This window comes from Carcharodon carcharias, chromosome 12 (genome assembly GCF_017639515.1).
Source record: "Carcharodon carcharias isolate sCarCar2 chromosome 12, sCarCar2.pri, whole genome shotgun sequence".
Lineage (NCBI taxonomy): Eukaryota > Metazoa > Chordata > Chondrichthyes > Lamniformes > Lamnidae > Carcharodon > Carcharodon carcharias.
The window spans coordinates 140,357,601-140,378,958 of NC_054478.1; the positions used below are offsets into that span (position 1 = coordinate 140,357,601).

At 51.5% G+C, this 21,358-nt stretch overlaps 1 protein-coding gene across 1 annotated transcript; it reads left to right on the forward strand.

Annotated features, from left to right (window-relative positions):
* The first annotated feature begins 1,712 nt into the window (after positions 1-1,712).
* On the forward strand, positions 1,713-8,272 carry LOC121284734 (UDP-glucuronosyltransferase 1A1-like). Its single transcript, XM_041200286.1, has 5 exons — positions 1,713-2,546; positions 2,701-2,832; positions 4,697-4,784; positions 5,813-6,032; positions 7,984-8,272. Exons 1-5 carry the CDS (start codon positions 1,713-1,715, stop codon positions 8,270-8,272), a joined length of 1,563 nt encoding a protein of 520 aa, XP_041056220.1.
* Positions 8,273-21,358: the final 13,086 nt, after the last annotated feature.

The window sequence follows — 21,358 nt, forward strand, 5'->3', positions numbered from 1 at the left end:
AGCCATTCAATAAGCTGCTCTGATTGTGTCCTTTCCTGCCTGTCCCCATGACCCTTGCCTCCTTTGTCAATCTCCCTCACTTAGCCGAAAAGGCAACTTGCTGCTTACACACAAGGACATATGAAATAGGAGCAGGAAGAGCCATTCGGCCCCTCGAGCCTGCTGTGCCATTCAATGAGATCATGGCTGAACTGATTGTGGACTTAACTCCATTTTCATGCCTGCCTCCCCCCACCCCCACCCCACCATAACCCTTGGCCCCCTTGTCTATCAAAAATCTGTCTAACTCCGTCTTGAATAAGTTCAAGGATCCAGCCCTCCACTGCTCTCTAGGGGGAGAGAATTTCACAGACTAACGACCCTCTGAGGGGGGAAGAAAAAGCTCCCCCTCACATCCATCTTAAATTGGAGGTCTCTTATTTTGTAGCTGTACCTTCTTCAGCCACCCATCTTCGACTAGATGCTGAACCCGAGCTCCGGCTGCTAAACGGCCAATTTGGGATAGATCCCCAGACAGTGCAGACTCTGAGCCCCGCACTGGAGCCTGACAATGGGATCCCGAAGCCACAGGGGAAAACCTGCCCTCCGTTTTTCCGGGGAACATAGGACGGAAGCCAGTACCATCCCAAATATCTTGGCCCCCACCCCCAGGCCACTGCCTGGCTCGGCAGTTGAGGGCAGACTATTCCTACAACCAAGTCCCCTGTCCAAATCTAATCAGCTGCTTCTTTCGCATGATGAATAAAATTATGCAAAGTTATTATTAGCAAAGCCGCAGCGAGGGATCTGTCACTCTTCTCTCTGCAGATAGTAAATATTTCGGGAAGTTTGCTTTTAATCGTCCCAGCATGGAGCAGTGAGGCAGTGAGATTGACTGCAATCAGAACACTGAGGGCGGTAATGCATTTCCCTGAAACAGTGAGAAAATTATGTAACTGATGTCAGTGTTTTGATTTTTGAAGTGTAATAAAAAAAGCCTCATCCAACATAGTTTTTTTTTTGGAAAAATATACTTTATTCATAAAGTATCTGAAAGAACATTACAAAACATTTCTAAATGGCCATCACAAAAAGTACAATCAGATTCAACTTTTACACATAGATCACGAGGTGCTTCAATACACTCAGTGAACATTACAGTCATTTCAACATGGTCATTACAGACAGTCAGACAATGCAATGGGATTGGAGTTATCGACATCCATCATGTTGTACTCTGAGGTGCTTCAATACAATCAATGAATATTACAGTCATTTCAATGTTAACTTGGACAAGCTCCTAGAGGGTGTCACCACTTCTGAAACTCCCCAGGTATGGCTTAACACTGTTAACCTTTGAACCTGATCACAAGTTTCTGAGGGGATGCCTTCATTAATCATTAATCCTTCAGCTTGATCCTGGTGGTGAGGCCACTCTTGTTTCTCTCAATCTTCATCTTGCAAAGCAAACGCGAATCCTTTCTTTGAAGAAAATACGGCCAGAAATTCTACATTGCTTTTTTGCAGTTCTGGGAATTAAATTGAATTGTGCATAAATAGTTAAAAACTGAAGCGGCAGCAACATATGAATCTGAGATGCAAACCTGCTCCCTAGCAGCTCTGTGCACTTTGCCTCACTTGGCAGTTAGTTGAACCCAGTTTCAGTTGCACTTCAAACAAGCGCTTATTGGAATAAGCTCTGTGCAGTGACCGAGGCGGTTTGAGTTTGTGAAATGGCTTCCATCCCTCACAGGCTGTTGTTTCTCCTCACTTCCCTGTGGGGAGTGACCGAAGGTGGGCACCTCCTCGTGGTGCCCATGGACGGAAGCCACTGGTTAAACCTGAAAGCTCTGATGGACGAGCTTGGCCGAAGGGGTCACGACGTGGTGGTTGTAGTGCCCGAGATCAACATGAAAATGGGCCCATCCCCTCACTACACAACCAAGGTGTTCCCGGTGCCTTACAGCAGGGGGGACATGGAGAGGCTGAGGCCAAGCATCTTCGCCAACAAGACTGTGTTCGAAATGATCAGCACTGGCTTCCAAAAGGCAAGCAGTCTTCAGCAGCTCCTCTTAACCACATGTGAGAGCCTACTGTACAACACAGAGCTGATGCGGGAGCTGGCCCAGAGAAAATTTGATGCATTGCTGACTGACCCTTTTGTCCCCTGTGGCACTATTGTTGCAGAGAACCTCTCGCTGCCCACGATCAATCTGCTGCGGGGGCTGCCTTGTGGCTTGGATAACTTAGCCACGCAATGCCCCCAGCCGCTCTCCTACGTGCCAAGGATTTTGTCAGGGAACACCGATCGGATGACCTTCCTGCAAAGGATGAAAAATGTACTGCTCAGCTTACTGGAGCCGCTGTTGTGCTGGTTCATATATTCGCCTTTTGAAGAGCTGGCCCAGAGGTTCCTTCAGAGAGATGTGACACTGGTCCAGCTGCTGAGTCAAACTTCCATCTGGCTGCTGAGGTACGACTTCACGCTTGAGTATCCGAGACCTCTGATGCCAAATATGGTGCTGGTTGGAGGCATTAACTGCAAGGACAGGAAACCCTTACCACAGGTATGGACAAGGCTGAACAAATGGATGTGACATTAAAAGCTTGCCTGGTATTTTTCGGCTCCTAATTGCATTTTGATTGATTGCGGGAGCTGGTAAGAAAGCATTTCAGCTGTAACCCGCACTTCGAACAAAATCTCCATTTTGTGTCTCACAGGAACTTGAAGTATTTATGAACAGCTCTGGGGAGCATGGCGTCGTGATCTTTACCCTTGGGTCGATGGTGTCGGAAATGCCTGCTGAGATATCTAATCGTATTGCAAGTGCTTTGGGGCAGATTCCTCAGAAGGTGAGTGAGTGGAAAAACTGAAGCTGTGTACAAATTTAAAAAATTTAAATTTCGAACAATGCTGGGCAGTTAACCGTCAGTCACCATCACTGGTGCATTATCCACGGCAATGCCACTTGCCAACCGATCAGCACTCTCTTCACATACAGTGTAAATTGTTGTTCTCTCCTTATATTGGTATTCTTGCCAGTGTCCTGAAGGGAGCAAGACAAAAAGTGTTGACTTTTTCAGCAATATTAAAAATGATTTAAAGAGGGTAAGAAACATATTTTCAGAACAAATTCTAAACATACTTTAAAACCTCACTAAACTGCCCAATTTTCAGTCTGAAGGTCATGGCTCAAGACTCAAGGAAGATACCCGAACACAAATGCTGGACAGACACTCATGGTGCAGTGCCGAGGGAGTGCTGTATTATCCGGTTGGAATATTAAACCACTCCTGCAGATGTAAAATATCCCATGGTATTATTTTGAAGAAGACCCAGGGAGTCCACCTCAACATCCTGGCAACACATCCACCACCTTAAACATTCACTCCCTCCACCACCAATACACAGTGGCAGCAGTGTGTGTACCATCTACAAGATGCACTGCAGCAACTCACCAAGGCTCCTTCAACAGCACCTTCCAAACCCACGACCACTACCATCTAGAAGGACAAGGGCAGCAGACACCTGGGAACACCACCACCTGGAAGTTCCCCTCCAAGTCACTCGCCATCCTGACTTGGAAAGATATCGGCCATTCCTTCACTGTCACTGGGTCAAAATCCTGGAACTCCCTCCCTAACAGCACTGTGGGTGTACCTACACCACATGGACTGCAGCAGTTCAAGAAGGCAGCTCACCACCACCTTCTCAAGGGCAATTAGGGATGGGCAATAAATGCTGGCCTAGCCAACGACGCCTGAATCCCATGAACTTATTAAAAATAAAAATTCTAATCCAATTCAGGGAAACAGATTTTTGGGAAATCTCTCTTTGATCTGAAAAAAAGTTAAAAACTTTAAAATCACAGTTTTGAAGGAGGCCATTCAGCCCTTCACACCTATGCCAGCTCCAACTAATCCTTTTTTAAAATTCTTTCATGGATGTGAGTGTCACTGGCTAAGCCAGCATTTATTATTGGTGGAGGGAGTGAGTGTTGGAGGTGCTGGATAGGGTGCTGATCAAGTGGGCTGCTTTTTCCTGGATGGTGATGCTGTTGGAGTCCTGCTCCCTGATCTTTCCCCATAGCCCTGCAAATTTCCACCTCAAGAATTCATCCAATTCCATTTTGAAGGTTATGGTTCAAGGTTTGAAGGATTTTAGCTGCAAGGTTAGGATGGAGAAGCTGGGGTTGTTCTCCCTGGAGCAAAGGAGGTTGAGGGGAGATTTGATAGAGGGGGACAAAATTAGGACAGGTTTAGATAAAGTAGGCAAGGAAAAGCTTTTGCCATTGGCTGTTGGTGGGGGGCGGGGGGGTGGTGGAGTGGGGTGGGGGCGCGGTTACAGGATTTAAGGTTTTGGGCAAGGGATGCAGAGGGGTATGAGAGGAAGAACATTTTTACACAGCGAGGGGTAGTGACCTGGAACTCGCTGCCCATGAGGGTGGTGGAAGCAGAGGCGATTGATGATTTCAAAAGGAAATCGGAAGGGGACTTGAGGGAAATAAACTTGCAGGGCTAGGGGGATAGAGCGGGGGAATGGGGCTGACTGGATTGGCCCAGGGGGAGCTGGTGTGGAGTCAATGGGCCAAATGGCCTCCTTCTGTGCCATAATGACTCCATTATGTTACTTTTCAAATTTACCCTTTCTCTCTTATTACCTCACCATTTCCTGTCCTCTCCTGGTAACTTGGCACTGTTATTTCTCTTCTGGAAGGTTCTGTGGAGATATACTGGAGAGCTTCCTACCACACTAGCACCAAATACAAAACTATTAGAATGGCTACCACAGAATGACTTACTCGGTAAGATACCAATATATCATTATCTGGGCTTAGTAAATTTGGCTGACTAATTGATGGTAATCTTGGTTTAATTATCGGTTTTCCGACTGGTGAAAAGGAGCCTTGAACTGCCTCAGGAATTAGCACTGGGATTTTCCTTGTTTTCCATTGATGTACAATGATTTAGGCATTGGCACAAGTGGGTTGACAGTGGAGCTTGCACATGCTTACCAACTTAGAGTTTGAGGCAAGAACTTGCATTTATATATCGCGCCTTTCACAACCTCTGGATGTCCCAAAGCACCTTGCTTCACCTCAGGTGAAGTATCCGTGAAGCCTGGTCATTGTTGTCATGTTGGAAATTTGGCAGCCAGTAGGTGCACAGCAAGATCCCACAAACATTGACGTGCCAATGACCAAATAGGTTTTTTTTTCAGGTGATGTTGATTGAGGGATAAATAGCGGGCGGGACACCGGCGAGACCTCCTCTCAGAACCAGTGCCCTGGGATCATCTATATCCACCTGAGAGGGCAGAAAGGACCTTGGTTTTAATGTCTCATTTGAAAGATGGCACTTCTGACAGAGTGAACCCAGATTTGGTGCTCAAGCCTCTAGAATGAGAATTCTGATTTAGAATGGGAGCCTAGCCATCAGCTTAAAAAGCTGGTTTTAACCTCAAATCCGACTTCTAAAGATGGTTCAGAATTCAGAGCCTCTCACAGTGTGGCCACACTCTACCTCAGTCCAGCGTTCACCTGTGAGTGATGGGGTACATGGACTATATTCTTTGAAATGATGCCCATCTGTCCTAGCTGCAACGGTTCAGGTGACCTAGCGCCATCATTGAGTGGGTGAAGCTGCTGACTGGAGCCATAAGCTCATTAAGTTGCCAGCTTTAGGCAGCCTGGTCCCTTGTAAACCTTGAAAACGCTGGTCGAATTGCCTCATTTTCCTCACTGCCCAGCTCCTTCCTGCTGAGGGTTTTACTAGTTGTTGAAAGCTTTCAAAGAACCTTGGTAATTTTTGTCCCAACTCTCATGCGACCCAGGACATCCCAAAACGCGAGCCTTCATCACCCACGGAGGGATCAATGGGATCTATGAGACCATTTGCAGCGGTGTACCATCTGTCATGATACCCTTGTTTGGCGATCAAGGTTATAACGTAGACCACATGGTGGATCGTGGTGCTGGAGTTAGGCTGGATATAGAACGCATGAGCTCGCACGATCTAGTCATCGCATTAAACACAGTTATCAATGATACCAGGTCAGTAAAATTGATGATTCCACCCTTATCTTAAAGACTCTGACAGTAACAACAAATTGTGTTTAAGTAGCCCCTTTGACATGGTGAAACCTCCCAAGGTGCTTCACAGGAGCTCTATCAAAGCAAAGAATGACACTGAGGTACATGAGGAGATATTAGGTTACATGACCCAAAAGCTTGGTCAAAGAGACATGGTTTTAAGATGTGCCTTCAAAGGGGGAAGGAGAGGTAGAGAAGGGGAGAGGTTTATGGAGGAAGTTCCAGAGCTCGGAGCTTTGACAAATGAAGGCAAGGCCACAATAGTGGAGCGATTAAAATCAGGGGTGCACAAGAGAACCGAATTAGAGGAGTGCAGAGATCTCGGAAGACTGTGGGGCTTGAGGAGATTACAGGGATAGGGAGGGGTGAATTTTTAAGATGTTGCTTGACTGGGAGCAGTCAGCGGGCACAGTGGGGAAAGGGGAAAGGGGTTTGGTGCAAGCAAGGGTGCAGGCTGTAGAGTTTTGAACAAGATCAAGTTTATGGAGTGTGCAAGGTGCGAAGCCAGCCAGGGAGAGCATATTCACATCCAGATGGAGCAAAGGCATGGATAAGGTTACAACATGTGTTGATCTGTGGCATGGATGGAGTTGATGGAGGGGGTTGGCGGGTGGAAATAGGTGGTCTTAGCGATGACACAGATATGTGGTCAATAGCTTATCTCGGGGTCAAATACAACACCAAGGTTGCAATCAGTTTGGTTTAGCCTTAGGAAGTTTACAAGGAGAGGGATGGCCGAGATAGTTGGGGAAGGGAGCTCGGAATGGGGACCAAAGACAATGATTTCAATCTTCCCAATATTTAATGGATGGAACTTTCTGCTAATCCAGTACTGGATGTGTTGGATAAACAGCCTGACTTGCATTTGGATAGGGTTTTTTTATAACCTCAATGTCCCAAATCACTTGACAGCTAATGATGTACTTTTGAAGTTCAGTTACTGCTGTAATGTAGGAAACGCAAGAGCCAACTTACGCACAGCAAGCTCCCACAACAGCTATGTAACAGATCATCTGGTTTTTGGCGATGGCAGCTACCCATTGAGCCACAGCTGATATATAAAATGAGCTCTGCGAATCTGGAGTCACTGATTTGACTGATAGAGAAACTAGACCTGTGGAATCAAACAGATTGACAATAGCTGCTCTGAATTTAATGGAGGCTGTCTCTATACAATGATGTAAATCGGATATCATCGCATGAAACCTAAATGAAAGTTAACAGCCCATTTCCTTATCCATTTCTATGAAGAAATATATATGTTGAAAATTCGGCACCGGTTCCCTTTCCCACCTATCCTGGGTTTGAATGGTCCAATAGTTGACTTTCTGAAGTTCCAAACCAGAATCCAATTTATGTTTGTCTATAAACCTGGTTCCCTGGTAGATATCTGGCTCTGATAGGCAGTGATGCTCTTTAATGTCCAATTAATTGTCTCTCAGTATCTCGGCATAATTGTAAATGAGGACATAAGTGCTAGGAGCAGGAGTCGGCCCTTTGGCCCCTCGAGCCTGCTCCACCATTCAGTAAGATCATGGCTGATCTGATCTTGGCTTCGACTCCATGGTTCCTGTTCCTAGGAGCCCTTGAGTCCTCTACAGCCCAAAAAACTATCTACCTCAGCTTCGGATATATTCAGTGTCGCATGCTCTCTGTCACAGAGAATTCCAGGATTAACAACACTCTGAGAGAAGAAATTCTTCCTCATCTTCACCTTAAATGGGCGTCCCCACATTCGGAAACTATGCCCTTGGATTCCTTCATGAGGGGATCCAATTTTTCAGCTTGATAGGCAGAAGGGCAACTCACTACAATTTTTCCATATTATTCTTCTAACAATGGCCTATTCAGCATCGTCTCGCCGCGTTGCCATCCATTTAAAACAAATTTTGACTTCCTTTTCCTACCTTAGCTACAAAGAAACCATGATGAAGCTGTCTTCACTGCACAAGCATCGTCCTGTCCATCCCATGGACCTGTCTGTCTACTGGGTGGAATTTGTGATGAAGCGCAGGGGGGCAGAGCATTTGCACCCAGCAGCTCATGACCTCAACTGGATCCAGTACCACAGCCTGGATGTCATCGGTGTGCTTCTCATCTCTGTGGTGGCCTCTGTGTGGTCAATGGCTAAGTGTTGCTCCTGTTGCTGTAAGCGATGTTTGTGCGGAGCGAGGTATCGGATGAAGAGAAAACCAGATTAGAGCGGGCGTAAATCGTTCCTAGAAATGTCTCTGCAACTGCTGAAAGCGTAACTGGGACCAAGTAGAGCGAACACTGCTTATTACCCTCTGACCTCGAATGTTAATTGTGGGAATGAATGGGTAATCGACATCACTTGCATTCAGATTCTCTTTGTTCTGAGTGCCATACAGGTGTGTTAGATTTCGAATGATCTGCATAAGAGTTTCTGATTTCAACTTGAACCTAAATATCAGGAGGACGAATGGAATGAGTGACAGATTGAACCATTTTTAATCATTGTCAATATTCGTCACTTTGTACTTTACAAGGGGCCTTGCAAATGCTGAAATAGAAATGTGGGTCAACACTGTGATTTTTAAAAATAATTCATTTATGTGACTTGGGTGTCACTGGGGCTAAATTTTCACCTCTGCTGGTGGGAAACAGGAGTCGGGACTGTTTCCAGGTCCTCAATCCGCCCTCTCCGGGAAACAGTCACTCATCGGAATTTTGACCCTTAGTTTCCATGGAGACAGGTTCCCCGTCCAATTAAAGGTGGCGGATGCGGTCTCGAAGCTGGAGAGCCAATGAGAGGCCTTCCCAGCTTGAGAGAAGCAGTAGGGTACAGTACAGGGTAAGTAACCGAGAGGCTGCTTCAACGTGCTTTAAAAGCTTTAAATTAAAAAAAAACTACAAAGAGCATCCAGGCCATCACTGTGGCCTCTACAAAAAGAAAATAAAAGAAAGGCTTGCATTTATGTAGCGCTTTCCATGACCACCAGGCACCTCAAAGTGCTTCACAGCCAATTAAATACTTCTCAGGTATTGTAGCCAGTGTTGTAATGCTGGAAACATGCCAGCCGTTGGCAGCACCCGCACCCAGGCTGGCAGAGAGGGCCTGTAGGCCTACCTGGAGCACGGGCACTAGGGTAGGCCGCAGAGTGCCAATCTCCAGTCAGTAAACGAGCCCCCGTTGCACCAGGAAGCTGGAGGCCTTGTGGGTTTGAGCAACCCCCACACCCACCTCCAGGCCCCAAACACCCCTCAGGTCAGAAAGTGGGTGGGGAAGTCGATGTTCCGGCCAGCCTTGTATTTTCCAGGCCCCCCCCCATCCCCTGGACCACCACCCCACACACATCCCCCACCCCCACCCACCCCCCCTCCCCCGCCACCATTCCTAGAGTCAATGGGACCTGAAAATTCAGCCCCGTAACTCGGTCTAACCAGCAAGAATCTTTACGTTCAGTATAAAAGCAGAAAATGCTGGAAACACTCAGCAGGTTAAGGCAGCATCTGTGGAGAGAAGAACAGAGTTAACCTTTCCGCTTTCTGCAATCTTTCACCGGAACCAGGAAGAGGTGGTGATATGATAGGTTTTGAGCAACTGGAAGGTTGGAAGATGGGGACAAAGTACAAAAAGAAAGTTTGTGATAGGTTGGAAGACAGGAGGGATTAAATGACAAAGGATTTGATGGGGCAGGGAATGGGGTTGGGACTAATAAAGAAACAGAGGATGTGTCTAGAGGTGGTGTGAATGGCAGAATGATAAACAGCTGACATCCAAAAACGAAAATGAGAGAAAAATGAGAGTGAAACAAAACCTGCAAAGAAAGGGGGGAACAAAATGGGGGCAGAGATTACACTTAGAAATTGTTGAACTTAACATTGAACGTGGAAGGCTCTAAAGTGCCCAATTGAAAGGTGAGTTGCTGTTCATTTTTCTCCCATTTTCTGTTTGTTTTACTAATCTTTATGAATTAGCAAGTTGGGCACATTCTCATTCTCAAATTCTTGATATGTTTTGACTTTCATGAGAATTGATTCCGTGCAGATTTCTTCATTTCTATGCAAATCACACAAGGAATCACAATATCTTTATTTGCTAACCTGTCTCTTGTATTGGTCCATGTTTGAACAGGGCTGGAAAAATGAGCAAGGGGTTAAAGGTGTGTGAGCCTGAGGCTGAATTTGAACTCATGGCCAAAAGAGTGCGATGGGGAAATAAAAGCCACAGATAGTCACTCGGTAGTACAGAACTTGAGTATTGCTGAGAAAAGAGACATGCTGTCGAAGCTTTTCATCTTGCACTCATCAGGACAGATTCGCAAGAGTACCAATTCTCAAAGGGATTTGGTATTTTTGCAAATCTGTCCTGATGAGTCCAAGATGAAAAACTTTGACAGCATGTCTCTTTTTTCAGCAATACTCAAAAACCCACGGACTGAATTTTAAGCTCTCACCAGAGGTGGGGCTTAAATATATTGCCGCCAGCCTACTTGCTGGTTCCTTGTGTCCAGCGATCCCTGGGCCATTTTCCCAGAGGCAGGATATGGTGGTCAGGGGATGGTGGGGGGGCAGGGGGGGGAGGTGCAGGGGTGAGGGGGGGGGGAGTGTGGCAGGGCTACTGCCTACATGTAGTGGGTAGCCGATTAAGCAGGTTGGACAGCTATTTGGTGCCAATTGAAGGAGGTCAGCTGGGATTTTCCAGCCTGCATCCAGGTTCTGAGAGGTGGTGGGTGACATTTTAGCTGGGGTGGGGGCAGCACTCCAGGTAGACCCAGGTGACCTTCCTCCCTGCCTGGAGATACAGGAGACCACCCTGTCAAGGGGTACCCTCTCCCCAGCCATGGCTTGGCTGCCAAAGCTATTTTTAATTTCACATTTGAAAATGCTGGAGAGCGGGCACCTTCTTTTTTGAAGTGCCCTCTCTCTTACTTACCCTTCATTTCATCCTTCCCCTGCCTCCAAGCTGGAAGGCCTCTGATTGGTTCTCCAGCTTCGTGAAGTTGCCTTCGTGAAGCGCTTTAATTGGACAGCAAGCCCAACCTCTGGCCTCTCACAAAAAGCAGGATAAATTCAACCTGTCCAATTACCACCCCTTCAGGTGATCATCTTGATCATCAGCAAACTGATGGAAAGCTCTGGGAGATATCTGGAGATGGGGTCATTGACTGTACAATCAAGCAGCATTTATTTAGAAACAGCCTGCTCACTGATGCTCAGTTTGGGTTCAGCCCCTAACCTCATTACAGCCTTGTTTCAAACATGGACAAAGAGCTGAATTCCAGAGGTGAGGTGAGAGTGACTGCCCTTGACATCAAGGCAATTGACCGAGTGTGGCATCAAGGAGCCCTAGCACAACTGGAGTCAATGGGAATCAGAGGGAAAACTCTCCGCTGGTTGGAGTCATACCGAGCGCAAAGGAAGATGGTTGTGGTTGTTGGAGGTCAATCATCTCACTTCCAGGCATCACTGCAGGAGTTTCTCAGGGTAGTGTCCTTGGCCCAGCCATTTTCAGCTGCTTCATCAATGACCTTCCTTCCATCATGTGGTCAGAAGTGGGGATGTTTGTTGATGATTGCACAATGTTCAGCATCGTTCACGACTCCTCAGATACCGAAGCATTTCATGTCCAAATACAGCAAGACATGGACAACATTCAGGCTTGGGCTGACAAGCGGCAAGTAACATTTGTGCCACACAAGTGCTAGACAATGACCATCTTTAGCAAAAGAGAATCTAACCATCTGCCCTTGATGTTCAATGGCTTTATCATTGCTGAAACCCCTACTGTCAACATCCTGACCACAAACTGAACTGGATCAGCCATATAAATACTGTGGCTACAAGAGCAGGTCAGAGGCTGGGAATCCTGCGGTGAGTAACTCACCTCCTGACTCCTCAAAGCCTGTCCACCATCTACAAGGTACAAGTCAGGAGTGTGATGGAATACTCCCCACTTGCCTGGATGAGTGCAGCTCCAGCAACACTCAAGAAACTCAACATCATTCAGGACAAAACAGCCACTTGAATGGCACCACATCCACCACCTTAAACATTCACTCCCTCCATCACTGACACACAGTAGCAGCAGTGTGTACCATCTACAAGATGCACTGCAGCAACTCACCAAGGCTCTTTACATAGCACCTTCCAAACCTGTAACCTCTTCCACCCAGTAGGACAAGGGCAGCAGACACTTGGGAACACCACAGCCTGCCAATTCCCTCCAAGACACTCACTATCCTGACTTGGAAATGTATCGCCGTTCCTTCACTGTCGCTGGGTCAAAGTCCTGGAACTCCCTCCCTAACAGCAATCTGGGTGTACCTACACTACAGGGTCTGCAGCGGTTCAAGGAGGCAGCTCACCACCACCTTCTCAAGGGGCAATTAGGGATAGGCAATAAATGCTGGCCTAGCCAGCGACACCCACATCCCATGAATGAATGAACAAAGCGAGGTAGCTCAAATAGAGCTAGGCCGGTGGAACAAAACAATGGTGTAAAAATATGGACTATCATAGAGGTAAACTTAACGTTCTTAATTTTAAGGGGAAATATTTTAAAAACAAACGTATTTGTTATTTGATAAATATTTTGTATTCATCTGGGCCACAAATAAAAACGACAGTCCAGTGAAAAAATGGTGCGGTGATAGCGAACAGCTTGATTCCTGATCAGAGCAGCCACAATCCTATTCAGCTCCAGGAGGTGCTATGGCTCTGGTTTCAGCTTGAGGATTGCTCAGGTATGTTCTGTACGTGATGAAACAAGATAAATCTAACCCCAGTTGATTGCTGAGGAGATTTTGTAGCTCGGGTGTAGTGCCCTCATTGCTAAGCCAGAAGCCCTGGTCCAAGTCGCACCACAGGGCTTGTTGGTCATGGAGGGCGCCATCGTGACATAGTTCAACCTGCCTCTCCTCCCAACGCCATCCCACTTTTCCCCAAAAGGAAGATGAACAAGCCAATGGCTGCTCTATGATCCTCCTCCCAATGCGAGTGAATAACAACTCACGTTTAGATAGCCCCTTCACGATAATAAAAACATCCCAAGGCGCTTGACAGGAACGTTATGAAACCGAGGCCAGGATTTCCCGTGCTTGCCGGCATCGAGTGGACAGTATGGCGCGATCGGTTTCACGACGGCGTGAGGCCAGTTCCAGATCATCCGCTCAGCCCTCCGTGTTCTCCACCATCGGATGTGGGGAACCTCGTCGTAATACATCAGCATGTCATTATTAGGCCAGCTGACCGGAATCGTCCTCCCCAACCCCGCTGGATTGTCCACCCACGTTGGCGGGAAAACACGCCAGTGCAGAACACGTCTTGACAACTGTGACGAGCAGAAGTCGGGACTTACCGCCAGGGCCTTGCTCACATCGCGGACATCGGAGGAGCAGGAGATGCTGGAGCCCAACAGCAACAGCACATTGGGGGAAAGTCCATGGATGCTGGGTGGATTGTCATGGACGTGGCTCCGCCGTGAAGCAGCTCACGGAAGTTAGAAAGTCGCCATTGATGCTCACAACGGGTGATGGTCAAGTGGGTGGGAGAGGAAGGTCAAGGATCGACTGGAAAAGGAAGGGGTACTGCGGGGAGGTGAGGTTGGCATGGGGGGAATGAAGGTGTCAGGAGACGACGGTTGGGTCGGGGTGGGGGTGGGAGAAAAGGGAGGAGGGGGTAACAGTGGAGAAGACCACAACTGGGGAGGTAGGTGTAAGAAGGGGTGAAGGAGAGTGGAGAGGACAGGGTGTCCGGGGGGAGGAAGGAGAGCAGAGAGGGAACGGTTTCTCGGGGAGGAAGGGGCTGAGAGGGGAGAGAGTGTCAAGGAGGAGGAAGGAGTGAGGAAAGGAGAGGGTGTCTGGGAGGAGGAAGGAGTGAGGAAAGGAGAGGGTGTCCAGGAGGAGGAAGGAGTGAGGAAAGGAGAGGGTGTCTGGGGGAGGAAGGAGTGAGGAAAGGAGAGGATGTCAGGGAGGAGGAAGGAGTGAGGAAAGGAGGGGGTGTCTGGGAGGAGGAAGGAGTGAGGAAAGGAGAGGGTGTCTGGTAGGAAGGAGTGAGGAAAGGAGAGGGTGTCCGGGGGAGGAGGAAGGAGTGAGGAAAGGAGAGGGTGTCCGGGGGAGGAAGGAGTGAGGAAAGGAGAGGGTGTCTGGGGGAGGAGGAAGGAGTGAGGAATGGAGAGGGTGTCTGGGGGAGGAGGAAGGAGTGAGGAAAGGAGAGGGTGTCTGGGAGGAGGAAGGAGTGAGGAAAGGAGAGGGTGTCTGGGAGGAAGGAGTGAGGAAAGGAGAGGGTGTCTGGGAGGAGGAAGGAGTGAGGAAAGGAGAGGGTGTCTGGGAGGAGGGAGTGAGGAAAGAAGAGGGTGTCCGGGGGAGGAGGGAGTGAGGAAAGGAGAGGGTGTCCGGGAGGAGGAAGGAGTGAGGAAAGGAGAGGGTGTCTGGGAGGAGGGAGTGAGGAAAGGAGAGGGTGTCCGGGGGAGGAGGAAGTGAGGAAAGGAGAGGGTGTCCGGGAGGAGGAAGGAGTGAGGAAAGGAGAGGGTGTCTGGGAGGAGGAAGGAGTGAGGAAAGGAGAGGGTGTCCAGGAGGAGGAAGGAGTGAGGAAAGGAGAGGGTGTCTGGGGGAGGAAGGAGTGAGGAAAGGAGAGGATGTCAGGGAGGAGGAGGAAGGAGTGAGGAAAGGAGAGGGTGTCTGGGAGGAGGAAGGAGTGAGGAAAGGAGAGGGTGTCTGGGAGGAGGAAGGAGTGAGGAAAGGAGAGGGTGTCCGGTAGGAAGGAGTGAGGAAAGGAGGGGGTGTCTGGGAGGAGGAAGGAGTGAGGAAAGGAGAGGGTGTCCGGGAGGAGGAAGGAGTGAGGAAAGGAGAGGGTGTCCGGGGGAGGAGGAAGGAGTGAGGAAAGGAGAGGGTGTCTGGGAGGAAGGAGTGAGGAAAGGAGAGGGTGTCTGGGAGGAAGGAGTGAGGAAAGGAGAGGGTGTCTGGGAGGAGGAAGGAGTGAGGAAAGGAGAGGGTGTCTGGGAGGAGGAAGGAGTGAGGAAAGGAGAGGGTGTCTGGGAGGAGGGAGTGAGGAAAGGAGAGGGTGTCTGGGAGGAGGAAGGAGTGAGGAAAGGAGAGGGTGTCTGGGAGGAGGAAGGAGTGAGGAAAGGAGAGGATGTCTGGGTGAAGAAGGAGTGAGGAAAGGAGAGGGTGTCCGGGAGGAGGAAGGAGTGAGGAAAGGAGAGGGTGTCTGGGAGGAGGAGGAAGGAGTGAGGAAAGGAGAGGGTGTCTGGGAGGAGGAGGAAGGAGTGAGGAAAGGAGAGGGTGTCCGGGGGAAGAGGAAGGAGTGAGGAAAGGAGAGGGTGTCTGGGAGCAGGAAGGAGTGAGGAAAGGAGAGGGTGTCTGGGAGGAGGAAGGAGTGAGGAAAGGAGAGGGTGTCCAGGAGGAGGAAGGAGTGAGGAAAGGAGAGGGTGTCTGGGGGAGGAAGGAGTGAGGAAAGGAGAGGATGTCAGGGAGGAGGAAGGAGTGAGGAAAGGAGGGGGTGTCTGGGAGGAGGAAGGAGTGAGGAAAGGAGAGGGTGTCTGGTAGGAAGGAGTGAGGAAAGGAGAGGGTGTCCGGGGGAGGAGGAAGGAGTGAAAAAAGGAGAGGGTGTCCGGGGGAGGAAGGAGTGAGGAAAGGAGAGGGTGTCTGGGGGAGGAGGAAGGAGTGAGGAATGGAGAGGGTGTCTGGGGGAGGAGAAAGGAGTGAGGAAAGGAGAGGGTGTCTGGGAGGAGGAAGGAGTGAGGAAAGGAGAGGGTGTCTGGGAGGAAGGAGTGAGGAAAGGAGAGGGTGTCTGGGAGGAGGAAGGAGTGAGGAAAGGAGAGGGTGTCTGGGAGGAGGGAGTGAGGAAAGAAGAGGGTGTCCGGGGGAGGAGGGAGTGAGGAAAGGAGAGGGTGTCCGGGAGGAGGAAGGAGTGAGGAAAGGAGAGGGTGTCTGGGAGGAGGGAGTGGGGAAAGGAGAGGGTGTCCGGGGGAGGAGGAAGTGAGGAAAGGAGAGGGTGTCCGGGAGGAGGAAGGAGTGAGGAAAGGAGAGGGTGTCTGGGAGAAGGAAGGAGTGAGGAAAGGAGAGGGTGTCTGGGAGGAGGGAGTGAGGAAAGGAGAGGGTGTCTGGGAGGAGGAAGGAGTGAGGAAAGGAGAGGGTGTCCAGGAGGAGGAAGGAGTGAGGAAAGGAGAGGGTGTCTGGGGGAGGAAGGAGTGAGGAAAGGAGAGGATGTCAGGGAGGAGGAGGAAGGAGTGAGGAAAGGAGAGGGTGTCTGGGAGGAGGAAGGAGTGAGGAAAGGAGAGGGTGTCTGGGAGGAGGAAGGAGTGAGGAAAGGAGAGGGTGTCCGGTAGGAAGGAGTGAGGAAAGGAGGGGGTGTCCGGGGGAGGAGGAAGGAGTGAGGAAAGGAGAGGGTGTCCGGGGGAGGAAGGAGTGAGGAAAGGAGAGGGAGTCTGGGGGAGGAGGAAGGAGTGAGGAAAGGAGAGGGTGTCTGGGAGGAGGAAGGAGTGAGGAAAGGAGAGGGTGTCCGGGAGGAGGAAGGAGTGAGGAAAGGAGAGGGTGTCCGGGGGAGGAGGAAGGAGTGAGGAAAGGAGAGGGTGTCTGGGAGGAAGGAGTGAGGAAAGGAGAGGGTGTCTGGGAGGAAGGAGTGAGGAAAGGAGAGGGTGTCTGGGAGGAGGAAGGAGTGAGGAAAGGAGAGGGTGTCTGGGAGGAGGAAGGAGTGAGGAAAGGAGAGGGTGTCTGGGAGGAGGGAGTGAGGAAATGAGAGGGTGTCTGGGAGGAGGAAGGAGTGAGGAAAGGAGAGGGTGTCTGGGAGGAGGAAGGAGTGAGGAAAGGAGAGGATGTCTGGGTGAAGAAGGAGTGAGGAAAGGAGAGGGTGTCCGGGAGGAGGAAGGAGTGAGGAAAGGAGAGGGTGTCTGGGAGGAGGAGGAAGGAGTGAGGAAAGGAGAGGGTGTCTGGGAGGAGGAGGAAGGAGTGAGGAAAGGAGAGGGTGTCCGGGGGAAGAGGAAGGAGTGAGGAAAGGAGAGGGTGTCTGGGAGCAGGAAGGAGTGAGGAAAGGAGAGGGTGTCTGGGAGGAGGAAGGAGTGAGGAAAGGAGAGGGTGTCCGGGAGGAGGAAGGAGTGAGGAAAGGAAAGGGTGTCTGGGAGGAGGAAGGAGTGAGGAAAGGAGAGGGTGTCCGGGGGAGGAAGGAGTGAGGAAAGGAGAGGGTGTCTGGGAGGAGGAAGGAGTGAGGAAAGGAAAGGGTGTCTGGGAGGAGGAAGGAGTGAGGAAAGGAGAGGGTGTCCGGGAGGAGGAAGGAGTGAGGAAAGGAGAGGGTGTCTGGGAGGAGGGAGTGAGGAAAGGAGAGGGTGTCTGGGAGGAGGAAGGAGTGAGGAAAGGAGAGGGTGTCCGGGAGGAGGAAGGAGTGAGGAAAGGAGAGGGCGTCCGGGGGAGGAGGAAGGAGTGAGGAAAGGAGAGGGTGTCCGGGAGGAGGAAGGAGTGAGGAAAGGAGAGGGTGTCCGGGGGAGGAGGAAGGAGTGAGGAAAGGAGAGGGTGTCTGGGAGGAAGGAGTGAGGAAAGGAGAGGGTGTCTGGGAGGAAGGAGTGAGGAAAGGAGAGGGTGTCTGGGAGGAGGAAGGAGTGAGGAAAGGAGAGGGTGTCTGGGAGGAGGAAGGAGTGAGGAAAGGAGAGGGTGTCTGGGAGGAGGGAGTGAGGAAAGGAGAGGGTGTCTTGGAGGAGGAAGGAGTGAGGAAAGGAAAGGGTGTCTGGGAGGAGGGAGTGAGGAAAGGAGAGGGTGTCTGGGAGGAGGAGGAAGGAGTGAGGAAAGGAGAGGGTGTCTGGGAGGAGGAAGGCGTGAGGAAAGGAGAGGGTGTCTGGGTGAAGAAGGAGTGAGGAAAGGAGAGGGTGTCCGGGAGGAGGAAGGAGTGAGGAAAGGAGAGGGTGTGCGGGGGAAGAGGGAGTGAGGAAAGGAGAGGGTGTCTGGGAGGAGGAAGGAGTGAGGAAAGGAGAGGGTGTCTGGGAGGAGGAGGAAGGAGTGAGGAAAGGAGAGGGTGTCTGGGAGGAGGAGGAAGGAGTGAGGAAAGGAGAGGGTGTCCGGGGGAGGAGGAAGGAGTGAGGAAAGGAGAGGGTGTCTGGGAGGAGGAAGGAGTGAGGAAAGGAAAGGGTGTCAGGGAGGAAGGAGTGAGGAAAGGAGAGGGTGTCCGGGGGCGGAAGGAGTGAGGAAAGGAGAGGGTGTCTGGGAGGAGGAAGGAGTGAGGAAAGGAGAGGGTGTCTGGGAGGAGGAAGGAGTGAGGAAAGGAGAGGGTGTCCGGGAGGAGGAAGGAGTGAGGAAAGGAGAGGGTGTCTGGGAGGAGGGAGTGAGGAAAGGAGAGGGTGTCTAGGAGGAGGAAGGAGTGAGGAAAGGAGAGGGTGTCTGGGAGGAGGAAGGAGTGAGGAAAGGAGAGGGTGTCCGGGAGGAGGAAGGAGTGAGGAAAGGAGAGGGTGTCCGGGAGGAGGAAGGAGTGAGGAAAGGAGAGGGTGTCCGGGAGGAGGAAGGAGTGAGGAAAGGAGAGGGTGTCTGGGAGGAGGAAGGAGTGAGGAAAGGAGAGGGTGTCTGGGAGGAGGAAGGAGTGAGGAAAGGAGAGGGTGTCCGGGGTAGGAGGGAGTGAGGAAAGGAGAGGGTGTCTGGGAAGAGGAAGGAGTGAGGAAAGGAGAGGGTGTCTGGGAGGAGGAAGGAGTGAGGAAAGGAGAGGGTGGCTGGGAGGAGGAAGGAGTGAGGAAAGGAGAGGGTGTCTGGGAGGAGGAAGGAGTGAGGAAAGGAGAGGGTGTCTGGGAGGAGGGAGTGAGGAAAGGAGAGGGTGTCTGGGAGGAGGAAGGAGTGAGGAAAGGAGAGGATGTCTGGGTGAAGAAGGAGTGAGGAAAGGAGAGGGTGTCCGGGAGGAGGAAGGAGTGAGGAAAGGAGAGGGTGTCTGGGAGGAGGAGGAAGGAGTGAGGAAAGGAGAGGGTGTCTGGGAGGAGGAGGAAGGAGTGAGGAAAGGAGAGGGTGTCCGGGGGAGGAGGAAGGAGTGAGGAAAGGAGAGGGTGTCTGGGAGCAGGAAGGAGTGAGGAAAGGAGAGGGTGTCTGGGAGGAGGAAGGAGTGAGGAAAGGAGAGGGTGTCCGGGAGGAGGAAGGAGTGAGGAAAGGAGAGGGTGTCTGGGAGGAGGGAGTGAGGAAAGTAGAGGGTGTCTGGGAGGAGGAAGGAGTGAGGAAAGGAGAGGGTGTCCGGGAGGAGGAATGAGTGAGGAAAGGAGAGGGTGTCCGGGGGAGGAGGAAGGAGTGAGGAAAGGAGAGGGTGTCCGGGGGAGGAAGGAGTGAGGAAAGGAGAGGGTGTCTGGGAGGAGGAAGGAGTGAGGAAAGGAGACGGTGTCTGGGAGGAGGAAGGAGTGAGGAAAGGAGAGGGTGTCCGGGAGGAGGAAGGAGTGAGGAAAGGAGAGGGTGTCTGGGAGGAGGGAGTGAGGAAAGGAGAGGGTGTCTGGGAGGAGGAAGGAGTGAGGAAAGGAGAGGGTGTCCGGGAGGAGGAAGGAGTGAGGAAAGGAGAGGGTGTCCGGGGGAGGAGGAAGGAGTGAGGAAAGGAGAGGGTGTCCGGGAGGAGGAAGGAGTGAGGAAAGGAGAGGGTGTCTGGGAGGAAGGAGTGAGGAAAGGAGAGGGTGTCTGGCAGGAAGGAGTGAGGAAAGGAGAGGGTGTCTGGGAGGAGGAAGGAGTGAGGAAAGGAGAGGGTGTCTGGGAGGAGGAAGGAGTGAGGAAAGGAGAGGGTGTCTGGGAGGAGGGAGTGAGGAAAGGAGAGGGTGTCTGGGAGGAGGAAGGAGTGAGGAAAGGAAAGGGTGTCTGGGAGGAGGGAGTGAGGAAAGGAGAGGGTGTCTGGGAGGAGGAGGAAGGAGTGAGGAAAGGAGAGGGTGTCTGGGAGGAGGAAGGAGTGAGGAAAGGAGAGGGTGTCTGGGTGAAGAAGGAGTGAGGAAAGGAGAGGGTGTCCGGGAGGAGGAAGGAGTGAGGAAAGGAGAGGGTGTGTGGGGGAAGAGGGAGTGAGGAAAGGAGAGGGTGTCTGGGAGGAGGAAGGAGTGAGGAAAGGAGAGGGTGTCTGGGAGGAGGAGGAAGGAGTGAGGAAAGGAGAGGGTGTCTGGGAGGAGGAGGAAGGAGTGAGGAAAGGAGAGGGTGTCCGGGGGAGGAGGAAGGAGTGAGGAAAGGAGAGGGTGTCTGGGAGGAGGAAGGAGTGAGGAAAGGAAAGGGTGTCAGGGAGGAAAAAGTGAGGAAAGGAGAGGGTGTCTGGGAGGAGGAAGGAGTGAGGAAAGGAGAGGGTGTCTGGGAGGAGGAAGGAGTGAGGAAAGGAGAGGGTGTCCGGGAGGAGGAAGGAGTGAGGAAAGGAGAGGGTGTCTGGGAGGAGGGAGTGAGGAAAGGAGAGGGTGTCTAGGAGGAGGAAGGAGTGAGGAAAGGAGAGGGTGTCTGGGAGGAGGAAGGAGTGAGGAAAGGAGAGGGTGTCTGGGAGGAGGAAGGAGTGAGGAAAGGAGAGGGTGTCCGGGGTAGGAGGGAGTGAGGAAAGGAGAGGGTGTCTGGGAAGAGGAAGGAGTGAGGAAAGGAGAGGGTGTCTGGGAGGAGGAAGGAGTGAGGAAAGGAGAGGGTGTCTGGGAGGAGGAAGGAGTGAGGAAAGGAGAGGGTGTCTGGGAGGAGGAAGGAGTGAGGAAAGGAGAGGGTGTCCGGGAGGAGGAAGGAGTGAGGAAAGGAGAGGGTGTCTGGGAGGAGGGAGTGAGGAAAGGAGAGGGTGTCTGGGAGGAGGAAGGAGTGAGGAAAGGAGAGGGTGTCCGGGAGGAGGAAGGAGTGAGGAAAGGAGAGGGTGTCCGGGGGAGGAGGAAGGAGTGAGGAAAGGAGAGGGTGTCCGGGAGGAGGAAGGAGTGAGGAAAGGAGAGGGTGTCTGGGAGGAAGGAGTGAGGAAAGGAGAGGGTGTCTGGCAGGAAGGAGTGAGGAAAGGAGAGGGTGTCTGGGAGGAGGAAGGAGTGAGGAAAGGAGAGGGTGTCTGGGAGGAGGAAGGAGTGAGGAAAGGAGAGGGTGTCTGGGAGGAGGGAGTGAGGAAAGGAGAGGGTGTCTGGGAGGAGGAAGGAGTGAGGAAAGGAAAGGGTGTCTGGGAGGAGGGAGTGAGGAAAGGAGAGGGTGTCTGGGAGGAGGGAGTGAGGAAAGGAGAGGGTGTCTGGGAGGAGGAGGAAGGAGTGAGGAAAGGAGAGGGTGTCTGGGAGGAGGAAGGAGTGAGGAAAGGAGAGGGTGTCTGGGTGAAGAAGGAGTGAGGAAAGGAGAGGGTGTCCGGGAGGAGGAAGGAGTGAGGAAAGGAGAGGGTGTGCGGGGGAAGAGGGAGTGAGGAAAGGAGAG